Here is a 14997-nt window from a genome sequence, read left to right as displayed (position 1 = left end):
GGAGCACACAGAGAGGTAACCATATGGAAAAGTACCTCATGCCCACTGTTATATATGGTGGTGGCTCTTTAATGTTTTGGGTCTGTTTTTCTGCAAGAGGACCTGGACATTTTAATAGGACACATGGCATCATGGACAAATAACAAAAAATATTAAATAAAAAGCTGACTGCTTCTGCCAGAAAGCTTTGCAGGACAATGATCTAAAACATACATCAAAATCAACACAAAAATCGTTTACTGACCACAAAATCAAGGTCCTGTCATGGCCATCTCAGTCCCCTGACTTGAAACCCATAGAAAACCTGTGGGCTGAACTGAAGAGGAGAGTCCACCAGCATGAACCTTGAAATTTGAAGGGTCTGGAGAGATTCTGTATGGGGGAATGATCTCAGATCCCTTGCCATGTATTCTCCAACCTCATCATGCATTATAGGAGAAGACTCAGAGCTGTTATCTTGGCAAAAGGAGGTAGCACAAAGTTTTGACTAAAAGGGTGCCAATAATTGTTGCACACATATATTTAACAAAGATCTGTTTGATAAACCTGTGTTTTGTTTGCAATTGTTTGATATCCATGAGAGCAAGCATTTCTGTGAATTTTTTAAACAAAATATCAAAAGTTATACAATAAAGACAGCCTTCTTTGCTCATATTTACCAAGGGTGCCAATATTAGTGGAGGGCACTGTAGATCTGTAGAACCTGTTACTGCTTATAGTCCTCTAACCTTTCCACCATTCCAGGAAGGACAATGTGGCACATCTGTATTGAAAAAAATAATGCAATATGAAAATATAAAATGTCCTTTAAACATGCAATACCAGCAAAAATTAATTTTCCTATTATTTATAACTATATGAACATATAGTTCCTGTACAAAATAACTGACTTAAACTGACTTGAGTCATCATACCTTGACCACTGCTTTGACATTACAGTTGATCATTTGATGAACTTTCTGTGAGAGTATTAAATGTAAAATTAATGTTAGCAGCTTCTCTCTCTCTCTCTCTCTCTCTCTCTCTCTCTCTCTCTCTCTCTCTCTCTCTCTCTCTTACTCTCGCACACACACACACACACACACACTAGTGCACATTGACCCTTAAAATTTATTTTATTGCACGTCATTGAAGCTGACTAAAATAAGTCAAGATGATAAACCACTGTGCCAAAATGTAAACATTTTAAGTGCATTTTATTTAGCGGATCATTGTACAACAGCATGGAGGAAAATTGGTGAAAATTTAAATGTATATCTTTCACTGCTGAAAAACATTACATTTCTTATTTAATGTTGTGATTTACTGCGATGCTATCAATGTAATTTGTTTGTTTCGTACATTTTGTGTTTTCTTTCTTCCCCTTCCATCCTATTTTTTTTTTTTACTACACACCACTCAAATTCATTATATATTTTTAGACCTATTTCAGTCTCAGTCTAACTAGTGCCCAGACAACATCTATGCAAAATAAATATTTTGTGTATGAACTCTAAAGGTTAAAGCCACACATTTTCTGATACTTTACATGAAAAATGCTGCAGATGTATGAAAACATGTGATACTATACTAAAATTATAGTAAAGAATCTATAAAATACTGTGTTCACCTCTTCCAGATGAACTGTTTCAAGGAATTTGTAGGGTACTTTACTTGGCAGAATTCCCACATTGTTAACTGTAACACATATAGAAAATTATTAGATCAGATTAGACCTTTGACTATTTCACACTAACATTTTACACATCAAGTTCTTCTAGTGTGATTTGCATATTAGGTTGAAGCCAACAAACCTAAAACAGCAATATCCAAACCCTGAATATTTTCGTTAATGTGTCCATAAATGTCATCCTTGGTAAAATCGGCGGCTATGACCATGACCTTTCTGTCCATTTTAACCTCTGTTGGGAAAAGGAAAGAAGTCAGTATGAGGCCAGACACTCCACCCATGTGTACTAGATTGTAATGTCCTGAGTCACTCATGAATTGGCAAAAGTCACAAAAGATTTTCAAGATTATGATCCATGTCCAGTCACATTTATTTAGGTACCACTAGTGGACATAAGACATGATCTAAACATTTGAAAACTGTCACATGCACTCAACCTATGTCTCTTGCAGCTCTGTCAAGCTTCTCTTTACTCCTGCTAATGATTACCACATTCAGCCCAAGTCTTGCAAACTGGGAAGAAATTTAGTAACATTAGTAGGAAAATGATTTGGAACAGTGATCATCAATACAGTGTGTGTGCAATGTAGTGCAGTAGAGCATTTAAACAAACTGTACTGTAAAATTCAGTGTGGTTCAGATACCTCTTCTGCATAAGCTTTTCCTATTCCTTCTGATCCGCCAGTGATGACTGCAACAGAGATAATTAGGATTATATAATAATAATAATAATAATAATAATAATAATAATAATATACTAAACATTACATTCCAACAACGCATTTGGGAGATGCTCTTATCCAGAGTGACTTACAGTGACGAAAAAAGTATTTCATCCCCTGCTGATTTTGTACGTTTGCCCACTGATAAAGAAATGATCAGTTTATAATTTTAATGGTAGATTTATTTGAACAGTGATAGACAGAAAAAAAAAAAAATTCCAGAAAAACGCATGTCAAAAATGTTATAAAATGATTTGCATTTTAATGAGGGAAATATGTATTTGACCCCTCTGTAAAACATGACTTGGTACTTGGTGGCAAAACCCTTGTTGGCAATCACAGAGGTCAGACGTTTCTTGTAGTTGACCACCAGGTTTGCACACATCTCAGGAGGGATTTTGTCCCACTCCTCTTTGCAGATCTTCTCCAAGTCATTAAGGTTTCGAGGCTGACGTTTGGCAACTCGAACCTTCAGCTCCCTCCACAGATTTTCTATGGGATTAAGGTCTGGAGACTGGCTAGGCCACTCCAGGTCCTCAATGTGCTTCTTCTTGAGCCACTCCTTTGTCGCTTTGGCCGTGTGTTTTGGGTCATTGTCATGCTGGAATACCCATCCATGACCCATTTTCAATGCCCTGGCTGAGGGAAGGAGGTTCTCACCCAAGATTTAACGGTACATCGTCCCTTTGATGCGGTGAAGGTGTCCGGTCCCCTTAGCAGAAAAACACCCCCAAAGAATAATGTTTCCACCTCCATGTTTGACGGTGGGGATGGTGTTCTTGGGGTCATAGGCAGCATTCCTCCTCCTCCAAACACGGAGAGTTGAGTTGATGCCAAAGAGCTCCATTTTGGTCTCATCTGACCTCAACACTTTCACCCAGTTGTCCTCTGAATCATTCAGATGTTCATTTGCAAACTTCAGACGGGCATGTATATGTGCTTTCTTGAGCAGGGGGACCTTGCGGGCGCTGCAGGATTTCAGTCCTTCACGGCGTAGTGTGTTACCAATTGTTTTCTCGGTGACTATGATCCCAGCTGCCTTGAGATCATTGACAAGATCCTCCCGTGTAGTTCTGGGCTGATTCCTCACTGTTCTCATGATCATTGCAACTCCACGAGGTGAGATCTTGCATGGACCCTCAACTGAGCAGTTGAGGGTTAAGGGTCTTGCTCAAGGATGCAACTGTGCTAACTAGCTGGCATTTGAGCTCACAGCCTTTGAATTAGTTGTGGACAACTTTTGGTTATTGTGGGAAACACTGCTGTCTCATTTAAATGGGATGACAATCAGGTGAGTAAGCAGCATGTTTTATTTAAAGAACAGGGAAAGTCTGTCAAAGTCTGTCAAAAATCTGATCTTCAAAATACATTTGTGGAAGTGAATCATGGCATGAACAAATGAGATTTTTTAGGACCTCAGATAAAGAGTTGTTGAAGCTCATGAGGCTCAAAAAGGTTACAAAACCATCTCTGAAGAGTTTGGACTCCACCAATCCACAGTCAGACAGATTGTGTACAAAATTTAAGACCACTGTTACACTCCCCAGGAGTGGTCGACCAACAAAGATCACTCCAAGAACAATATGTGTAATAGTCCATGAGGTCACAAAGGAACCCAGCGTAACTTCTAAGTAAGTAAAGGCCTCTCTCACATTGGATAATGTTAACGTTCATGAGTCCACCATCAGCAGAACACTGAACAACAGTCACGGATGCAAGTAGAAAATCACTGCTCTCCAAAAAGAACAATGCTGCCCCTCTGCAATTTGTTAAAGGTCACATGGACAAGCCAGAAGGCTACTGGAAAAATATTTTGTGGACTGATGAGACCAAAATAGAATTTGTGGTTTAAATGAGAAGCATTATGTTTGGAGAAAGGAAAACACTGCATTCCAGCATAAGGACCTTATACCATCTGTGACATATGCTGGTGGTAGTATTATGGTTTGGGAGTGTTTTGCTGCATCTGGGAAATGACAACTTTCCATCATTAATAGAACAATGAATTCTGAATTATACCAGCGAATTCTACAGGACAATGTCAGGATATCTGCCCATGAACTGAATCTCAAGAGAAAGTGGGTCATGCACAAAGACAATGGCCCTAAACACACAAGTTGTTCTACCAAAGAATGGTTAAAGAAGAATAAAGTTAATATTTTGGAATGGCCAAGTCAAAGTCTTGACCTTAAAAGGCCTGAAGCAAGCAGTTCACGTGAGGAAACCCACCAACATCCCAGAGTTGAAGTTGTTCTGTACTGAGGAATGGGCTAAAATTCCCCCAAGCCAATATGCAGGACTGATCTATAGTCACCGGAAATGTTTAATTGCAGTCATGGCTGCACATACTTTTGCCACTCAAAGATATGTAATATAGGATAATTTTCCTCAATAAATAAATGATCAAGTTTAATGTTTTTGTCTCATTTGTTTAATCTTGTTCTCTTAGTCTACTTTTAGGACTTGGGTGAAAATCTGATGATGTTTTAGGTCATATTTATGCAGAAATATAGACATTTCAAAAACATACAGTATAACTGCCACTGTAAATGTAAGTCACATTATATTCTGTATGAAAAACACAATCTGATTGGTTGTATTAGAAGCAAATGAATGCCATGTGTCTTTTTTTAGTCCACTAGTATTGTTGATGGCTTAAAGATTTGGCATGTAGACAGTATCCAATTTTCTTTGAAGCATCTTCAATTTATAAGTTTTCAGAAGATAATAAGCATTTATCAGTCAGCATTTCACCACACTGACATAAACACACATACAGGCAGAACAGGTTAGAGGATAGACTCTCTGTGTGTGTGTGTGTGTGTGTGTGTGTGTGTGTGTGTGTGTGTGTGTGTGTGTGTGTGTGTGTGTGTGTGTGTGTGTGTTTGTTTTAACAGTGTGTACTTGAGAAGACAGTGTGTGCCCAGATGCTTGATAAAGAATCAGGGAGCACTGCAGCCAGGAGCTGTTCAGCATGTTCTCCAAAAGCACGCCCTGTTTGTTTGTTTGAGGTTTTTTTTTTAGTTGTTTTTTCTTAAATGGGCTTCTCCCCCTTTCCTGTATCAATTCAAGCAAGTGGGGAAAAAAATTAAACCAGAGGAGTGTATTAAAATGGGCGCACAATCACACACACACACACACACACACACACACACACACACACACACACACACACACACACACACAAAATGACAGTTCAGGCAGTTTGTGAATGACCATTCATTCATGCATGCCAACTTGATCTTGTCAAACTCAAGGGGAAGGAAATCGTGTAATAATACACCCTGGAACATAGCGTTCTAATTGCTTTTTCCTTTGCCTCTTGTAAAACAAGAATGGAGACGGGACAAAGCTTGGGAACAAGTTTTGCATTTTCAATGTGGAATCCCACATTGATGGAGGGTCTCTCTTTTTGAAATTAAGTAAGTGTAATTCCAGACATATGACATTAACTCACTTAAAATTGTTTTGGCTAACAATAGTCAGCGGGGGGGCAGGGTGGGGGTGTGGGGTTTGGGGGTGGGGTTAATGAGTTCCTAACCACAGAACAATGAGTCACAGGGCACATAAGGTGTCTGATCACTTGTTATTTTCTCGCCTGTATCATATAGTAAGTAATTTCGGCAGTGGATTGCAATTAGTGTAAGACATTGCCAAGAATAAGTCTTGAGGTATCCCTCCTCAGAATTAATCAAGTGTTGCCACCTTCTTTCCATTGTCCCTTTGGTTTCTCTATTATGGTTTCAGGGGTTCTTCTGAAAGCTGTCAAGCACAACCAAGACTTTTAAGATCTTTTTTAACAACCAACACCAATGCAAACATTTGGCAGCCCAATTGAAATGAAAGGAAGCATAAATCGACAGAAATATAAAAACATCAACATATAAGCATGCTATGTAAAGATTTCTGTGCACTGATTTTACTGAGTAAAGAATACTTCACCTGCCCATTTTCCCATGGAGGTAAAGAAATTCCCAGGAATCGGCCAGCAGACCATCAGAGCAAGCATCATAAACCCGCGTGCCAGCCAAAAGAGGACAACGCAGGCGCCACTCAAGATAAAGATGAGCTCAATCAATGCCATTCCAGAACCACAGGCGTACTTTAGGACAGGAGCTGAATGTATCCTGACAACAAGCCCGGTCACTTTAGTACTGCTCTTCTCCTCCGTTGGCTTCTCAAATACAACCCTCCAGCTTACACACACTCCCACTGACTGATGGCAGACTCATCCAATCAGGCCCAACAAGTTTCACATTCCCAATTACACTGGCTTGTGGGAATTTTTCACTAGTAGTCTGGCTGTTCTCCTTAAAATAATGTTATCGTGTATAGGCAAAGTGAAATATGTGGTATTGGTAAAAAAAAAAAAGTGTTTACAGTACAAGATTTGAAAACAAGATTAGAGAACAATGCTACCATGTGCCATTCCTTACGGTAGTGATATTCAAAAGACATGCCAAGTTCAATGAACCTATCATCTCATGCACATTGTGACAAATATGTTATTCTTCATTTTATTTGTATGTCCTTGTTTTTCTGTCCTTGTCTGATCATGTGGGTTCGTGTGGACATTTTTCAGGGCCCTGTAAGATAATTGCTATTTTTCCAACAACAAATCTACTTTTATTTTATTTTAACCTTGGAGTTCCTGAGAGTTATGGATAAAGAATTTCTGATTATTGTTATAGTTAAGTTCTAAAAACATTAAAAAATAAAAATGTAGCTTAAAGTGTAATTGTTTGGAATTATTATTTTGTGTGGACCACATATCTATTGTTTATATAGTACAATCCTTGCTAGTTAGGATGTTCATTCTCTGCTGATTTACCCAACTGCATAGATGTTTTATCCAGTTAGCTAATGTAAGCTAGCTAGTCTGTCTAACAGAAAAAAAATTACTGTTGTGTTAGTAGTCATTTTTTAAAAAATTTTGTAACACTTTGCCACAGATTTTTGTTAATGAGAATGATAGTTATAATATCAATGATTAATTCACTTCAATTTGATTCAGTTTTATTTGTATAGCACTTTTAACAATAGCCAAGAGTGGGAAGGAAATACTCCCAGAGACAGCATGTGAAAGAAGCCTTGACATATTCATTCACACCCCTGTGGCACAGTTAGAAAAAGGAGTGAGAGGACAACCAGAATGTACATAGCTTAATACTGAATCAGCACCTTTGGCCCCTATACCACTGTGGAATTTATTGTGAGTCCACTGGCTCTGCTCAGCAGTAAGGGCAACTTTCTTCAACAAAACTCTCTTAAAGTCTGGAAGAATCTAGAAGAATGGATGGGTCAGAAGGCAAATTGTCAACACATTCATGGTCTAATCCTGATTTTCCACTGGTCTTGAGCATACTCTATATCTTATTCACTATGGTTAGATAATTAGGACAACTGGGGACTTAATAGAAAATAAATCTGTTTTGTCATTTGATCCTTTTAAAAAATAAATGATATTCAACCATTCAGCTTGTTTTTAAAAGTTCCTATAGCTAAAAGCAACTTCAAGAGAAATCTCTTGTCATAGACTTTCTCTTGGTAGCAGGGCAGTCTCCCTTCTTGAAAAAAACTATAACCAACAAGAAGCCTGATAACTAAACTGATAACAAGGTTTTACAGGGTGCTTCCAGTTCAAAGAAACGTGATATTTAGACAAAAGCTGGGAATCTGTCCTTCCGCATGTAATCTGTCAAAGCTATTAAAACATCCTACTTTTTTGTACAAAGAGAGGTATATTATTGCTTCAAGTTATTTTATGTTAAAACAGTAGATTCCTTAAATAGGACTCCAGGAAAAAATAGATAATGGTGATTTTATCTTAACTGGACACTCAACTGCCTGTATTAACACTGTTAACACTGTATAACACTCATTATGATGCCAAAGGGTAAAAAAAATAAAATAATAAAAATAGGTCAATTAAACAGTATTTAAAAAAATGTTCAGAAATATATTTTTGGGAGGTACTTATTGGGGCTTTTTGATTTTTGAAGTTAAGACTAACAATCTACTAACAAGATGGTGAGTCACAATGTGTGTCATTTGTGTTGAATCACAACATTTGAGTTTATGTTGTTTTTGAATTTGCTTCATATATCTTGCTTTGGCATTGCGTACTGGCCTACTGGTTATGAAAATCTACAGTGACCTCCACTAATATTGGCACCCTTGGTAAATATGAGCAAAGAAGGCTGTGGAAAATTGTCTGTATTGGTTAACCTTTTGATATTTTGTTAAAAGCAATTCACAAAAATAGTCTGCCCTCATGGGTATCAAACAGCTGCAAACAAACAACAGGTTTATCAAAAAAACATATCTTTGTTAAATATACGTCTGCAACAATTATTGGCACACTCTTAGTCAATACTTTGTGCTACCTCACTTTGCCAAGATAACAGCTCTGAGTCTTCTCCTATAATGCCTGATGAGGTTGGAGAATACCTTCTCAAGTTCAGACTCATTCTCAACCTCACTTTCACTATTGTTTCTATCAGCTTACAAATCTGACAGTGAAGCTTCCAAGCTGGATGCGAACTTACATCTCAGCAACGACTTTGCGCAGTGACACAAACCTTGGTATACATCCAGGCTATGCTTTTTTTTTTTTTTTGTGACAGCAGCATGTTCTGGTCAAAAATATGCTGAAAATTCTTCCATCTAACTGCCACTTTTGCTATTCCTCCAAATCTTCATCAAATTTGCCTCACATCATATTGAGAAATGTCTAAACTTTCACAAAAGGGGGAGTTAGACTAATGAGAAAAAACATAAATACCTTAGCTTTTTTTTTTTAAAATTGGAAGAAGAAATTTTTAGGTCATCATGACCACAGGTCAAATAAGCAACAAACAACACCATAGGTCATGGGAGCAGCAATGCCACAGGGTATGATTTCTGAAATATTTTATCAATAAAAATGTTCATTTTTATATTAAATGTAAGCCTCAAGTCTTCATAAAGTGGATTAAAAATTAACCATATATATATATATCATATGGAATGTTTAACTAACATGGTATTTAAAATATATATAATATCAATAATAATATTTCTTTGCTTAAAACTCCATGGATTACTCAAAAATATTATAAAGTAAGTGGCATTTTAGGCACAATATGGACAAATGTTCTGGTTCTTTTTGCACCACTAATAGAAATAGATCATGAAGAACCCACACTTGCTTGATTCGTACATTAAAGGTGCTTGCAGTGAAATTGGCGTCCCTGCTTCTGTTTCATCTTCAAATGATGATCTTTCATATTTTAAGTCAAAAGTTACATTCCTGAAAATTATCACATGCCATGTCTGCTGATGATGTCACTCACACTACTGTAGTAACTGTTTCAAACAAGGAAGTGGAATTTTATGCAGTGAGCACAGACAACTGGATACACACAGTGAAACATCCCAACAAATCATATTAGTGAACCAACACTAACTGTTGTATAATACAGCATAAATTGATACTTTCTTGGTTGGGGTTGGGGTGTGTGTGTGTGTGTGTGTGTGTGTGTGTGTGTGTGTGTTTTGCGATAGACTAGCATCCAATTTGAGTCAAATCTTGCCTTGTGATGTGAACGTGTGTTAAAGTGGTTTCTCATGTTGTATGAATACAAACAATGACTATAAATTAATTTACCATGGCACAAAATGCAAAAAGTTTTTTTTCTTGCTTTCTTGGTTTTGACAACAGCTGATTCCCCAGATGTCAGCCATGATTGCGTTTAGATCTATCCAGATTAAAGCAGCCATCAAGTTTAAATTCTAAGCAACTGTTGTAAAAGCAAGCTACAAAATCTCCACCATCCTCAGCCCCTACATGCAATATAGTAGCCGGGTCCTCTTTCTGTTTACGAATGTGACGTAAACATGCAAAGATGAATGACATCAAGTGACATTTCTTGCGAAATCTGACCAACAGCTCAATTTATAAATAATTATTATAAACTTACCATTGCGAATCAGGGTAAGGTAAAGAGGCAGTTTTGAACACTAATTTTTTAAATGTATTTGCTCAATAATTGATTTTTGATCATTTTCAGTCTAAAAAGTTATGCACTGCAACTTTAACTTAAAACCTTCTAGCTGGCTTCTAAGAATAGCTGCTAACCATCTTTAGATCAGCTCTAGCTGATTGTAGCTGTCTAGAATTAGTGAGATTAAATAAAAAGTGTACAGGTTAATCAACATTAAAATTGATTGTTTATCAATAGCAAACACGCCCGAGTCTGCTGACAAGGATGACCAAGTTCTGCTCCCACCCGAGTCTGTCTATGTCTCTCATGTTACAGCAAACCAGTGACTACATTTCCCATCTTGTACAGCGGCCTACAAACATGGCCGCCATGGACTACACCCTCTCCCACACACACACACTTTCACCTTCTCTAGAACTCTAGTTGCCATTTATAACTACAAACTGATAGCGATCGGTCAAATAAGACCTGAGCCAGGAGAGGGCCGTTCCCTCTCGTTGCCAAACGTTGCCAACAACGTTTTCTAGTCTATCAAGGAGAATAGTATCATCTATAGTATAAAAAACTGTGCTACGGTCAAGCAACACAAGCAAGGAGATACAACCCTGATCAGAGGCCAGTATTAGGTAATTTACCACTGGTCATTAACCAGCGCTGTATCTGTGCTATAATGAGGCCTAAATCCTGACTGATCCATTTCATTGTTATTCCTATGTAGGTATGAGGATAGCTGCTGTGCTACAACCTTTTCTAAGATCTTGGAGCTCTTGGAGCTCCAAGGATCTCTGGGTTCAGACCTTGGTGTTCAGACTTGGGTTCAGACCTCGGCTTTAAGAGCCGGGTCATCATGAAACGGATGCAGTTGCAGTTAAGCGTTTTTTTAAATGAAAGCCAGGCAGACAAGTAGAAAAAAGAGTTCTGCTTAGAAGTTATTTAGAAGCAAGTAAATATGAATGTCTATAACTGAAACTACAAAGATCCATTGCATGACAATATTTTGAATCAGATTTTTAAGGTAGTTTTTTTTTAAATTGCATGATTTTAGTGGTTTAGAAACACTTAAAAAATTAACGACATGTTTAACGAATGGATTACAAATTTATACATAAATAAATTAACATGCAGGGGCACAGTGATGCAGTGGTGAGCACTGCAGTCACACAGCTCCAGGGTCTCTGGTTTAATCCTGAGCTTGGATTACTGTCTGTGTGGAGTTTTCATAATCTATGTGTTCATGTGGGTTTCCTTTGGGGTATCTGCTTTCTTAACACTGTCTAAAACATGCAGATAGACAAATTGGCTACACTAAATTGCTCCTAGGTGTGAATGTGTGTACATATTGTCCAGTTATGGTTGGTTCAAACCTTATAAGTCACAGACCCTTATAGCTTCTTCCTTTTCATCTTCATCTGCTGAGCTGTCTTCAAGTCAAAAGTTATATTCATGAAAAATGTATCGTTTGCCTGGTCTGTTGATGATGTTGCTAGCTCTGCTATAATAATGAGTTCAGTTAACCATAACTAGAATTGTAATTCTGCATGGCAACATTTGCATGGCATTTCATACAGTGAAATGTCCCAGTACAGACATACTAAATATAAGCTCACTTGGAATGCTGCTCCTTCAATCAGATTAGTGAATCAGAACTACAAGTTGTATAAAGAACCATGTCAATTCAGAAAATGGTTGTGTTATTCACATTGTGATAGTTGTCTCCACAAGGTCAGTTACCACATTCTCTTGCATGTACAGTACATTGTATAAGAAGTAAGAAATCATAAAGACAGTGGCCTAATTTATGTACTTATTTATTATTTATTTTTTATTTTATTCTGTTAAACATAGCTGTGCCATATGTTTGGTGGAAATAACTAATGTAATTAAACTCGTCTTCATAAAAGTAATTTTTGCTTAAAAGCAAAATTAAGGCAGAACCACAATCAAATCACAGTGCATAATGAGTGGGAAGTCTTGAATTATATAAAGAGCAGACACCTTCTAGCTAGTCTCCATCTTCATACTTTCAGATCACTTTCAGATAATTAAATGCTACAGTAATTGCTGTAATACTGTCTATTGCTATTAGTTATGCCATTTAAGGTGTATGTCAGCAGTGACTAATTGTCACTACAGTATATGTGACAAATATTGCTGTTATTTTTCTGCTAATTAGTGCATGTTTCTTTATAACAGCTCCACATACAGGTTTTGTGTAGAAGCACAAGTTATCATTATTATAAAGCTTCAGGTTGGATGAATTTTACAATATTATCTTAATCAGCGGAGTTTGTTCCAATTTCCTTCAGAACTAGTGTAGTTTTACTGTTTGCTCATTTACTTGCAAAGTACAAAGAGCAAACTTGTAATCCTGCGACAGTGACCCCATAGGTTTTTTAGACAACAGATCCCCCTTTTTGTGCTCCCAGAAAGCACACAAACAACTGGTCATTGACCCGTCAGTTGGCAATCATGTCCACATAGCACTAACTGGACACAGGGCCTATCTAGCATTCTCAACACTAGCACCCTCACTGGAAACAGGCCTGATCTGATGGATAAAGGGCATGGAGTGCTCATCAGTAACCTTCACTTGCATAGTCTGATGAATGAGCTGCAGTGTCATCTATAACAGTGACACTGTTGAGAAAACATATACTGTAGCCATAGATTTTGTTAATCATAGGCCAACACATTCTTGCCAAAGCCACTGTCTCTGCCCTATCTGTGTACCACATTGGGCAAAAAAGTGTCTGACTGTTTGCAGGCAGATTTCACCTTTGCTGTAGATGTTTGGAATGAACTGATTCACATTCTTGTGGATTTGCCAAACCCTAGGTTTAGGCTTGCTGCAAGACAGCATGTCTACTCTCTGATTTTATCAGCCTGGTAGGTACGCAGCCCTCAAAGATAGAGGTGTGCATGTTGTTTGCACACCTCAACACTGCTTGTGATTTTGTGCCCCCCCTGGTGGTTGTAGTACAATACTACTGTAGAGTGGTTGTTCCATATTAGTAAACGTTTAAAGGATTCCTGAAAATGTTGCTGTACTACAACCCCAATTCCAAAAAAAATTGGGACACTGTAAAATATAAATAAAAACAGAATGCAATGATGTGCAAATCTCATAAACCCATATGTTATCCACAATAGAACATAGCAGGCATATCAAAAGTTTAAACTGAGATGTACCATTTCAAGGAAAAATTAAGGTAATTTTGAATTTGATGGCTGCAAGATGTCTGAAAAAACTTGGGTCGGGGCAACAAAAGGTTGGAAAAGTAAGTGTTACTAAAAACAGCTGGAGGAACATTTTGCAACTAATTAGGTTAATTGGCAACAGGTCAGTAACATGATTGGTATAAAAAGAGTATCTTAGAGAGGCAGAGTCTTTCAGAAGTAAAGATGTGATGGAATCTGGATGGAAGCATATGTTGTTCTAAAACCTGTATATACCTTTTAGCACTGATGTCGCCTTTCCAGATTTGCAAGCTGCCCATTCCTTCTGCACTAATGCACCCCCATTCCATCAGAGATGCAGGCTTTTGAACTGAGCGCTGATAAAAAGCTGGCTGATCCCTCTCCTCTTTAGTCCCCTTTAGTTTAGAGGATGCAGCATCCATGGCTTCCAAAAAGAATTTCAAATTTTGATTTGTCTGACCACAGAAGAGTTTTCCACTTTTCCTCAGTCCATTTTAAATGAGCTTTGGCCCAGAGAAGATGGCAGCGTCTCTGGATCACGTTCACATATGTTTTTTTCTTTGCTCATGCAGTGATTTCCATTACAGAATCATGCCTGTTTTTAATGCAGTGCCTCCTGAGGGCCTGAAGATTACGGGCATGCAATATTGATTTTCACACTTGTCCCTTGCGCACAGAGATCTCTCCAGACTCTTGGAATCTGTTGATGATATCATGTAATGTAGATGATGAGATATTCATAGTCTATGCAATTTTCTATTGAGGAACATTATTCTAAAATTGCTCCACAAATTGTAGACAGTTTTTTTTCGCAGATTGGTGAACCTCTGCCCATTTTTACTTCTGAAAGACTCTGCCTCTTTAAGATACTCTTTTTATACCAATCATGTTACTGACCTGTTGCCAATTAATCTCCAGCTGTTTCTTTTTAGTAACATTTACTTTTCCAGCCTTTTGTTGCCCCCATCCAAAGTTTTTTGAAACATGTTGAGGCCATCAAATTCATAATTACCTTATTTTTTCCTCAGTTTCCTCAGTTTATACATTTGATATGTTTTCTATGTTCTATTGTGAACAACATATGGGTTTATGAGATTTGTCCTAACTTTTTTGAAATTGGGGTTGCTATACTGCTTTCATTTCTAGGATGCTGACAAGAAGGCTTGTTTTTTCTTCCTTTCATTTTCTGGTGTGTCAAACAAAAAAAAAAGCCCAGTCAGGTTCTCTGGCCTCAGGTTTAGCTTTGGATATTTCAAAACCAATGCTGGGATCCCCTGGCAGTCTCAGTAAAACATGGTTTAGAGGCTAGCTTACCAAACTGCCACAAAACTATCTGTTCTAGGCTGCCATGGAGAAACTAATGTGGGCCATGGTGTATCTTGCATAGCTCCTTCAGATTTCTCTTTACTGGAACTAAAGGGTC

The 14997-nt window shown here is 37.7% G+C and overlaps 1 protein-coding gene across 3 annotated transcripts in view; it reads right to left on the bottom strand.

Annotated features, from left to right (window-relative positions):
* Positions 1-6691, bottom strand: part of hsd17b3 (hydroxysteroid (17-beta) dehydrogenase 3) — a 9751-nt gene extending 3060 nt beyond the window's left edge. Inside the window, exons 1-7 of one of the 3 annotated variants that reach the window (XM_017467717.3) lie at positions 6334-6689; positions 2314-2360; positions 2107-2182; positions 1794-1901; positions 1610-1677; positions 915-959; positions 729-763 (exon numbers count right to left, since the gene is read on the bottom strand). In XM_017467717.3, coding sequence (XP_017323206.1) covers positions 729-763; positions 915-959; positions 1610-1677; positions 1794-1901; positions 2107-2182; positions 2314-2360; positions 6334-6475 — 521 coding nt within the window. In that variant the 5' untranslated portion in view covers positions 6476-6689. Of the gene's footprint in view, positions 1-728; positions 764-914; positions 960-1609; positions 1678-1793; positions 1902-2106; positions 2183-2313; positions 2361-2483; positions 2972-6333 lie in introns of those variants that run through there. The other 2 variants (XM_053680300.1, XM_017467718.3) reach the window with 2 other exon arrangements.
* Between the last annotated feature and the right edge of the window lie 8306 nt (positions 6692-14997).

Source organism: Ictalurus punctatus, chromosome 5, assembly GCF_001660625.3.
Source record: "Ictalurus punctatus breed USDA103 chromosome 5, Coco_2.0, whole genome shotgun sequence".
Lineage (NCBI taxonomy): Eukaryota > Metazoa > Chordata > Actinopteri > Siluriformes > Ictaluridae > Ictalurus > Ictalurus punctatus.
This window is presented reverse-complemented; position numbering and strand designations above follow the sequence as displayed.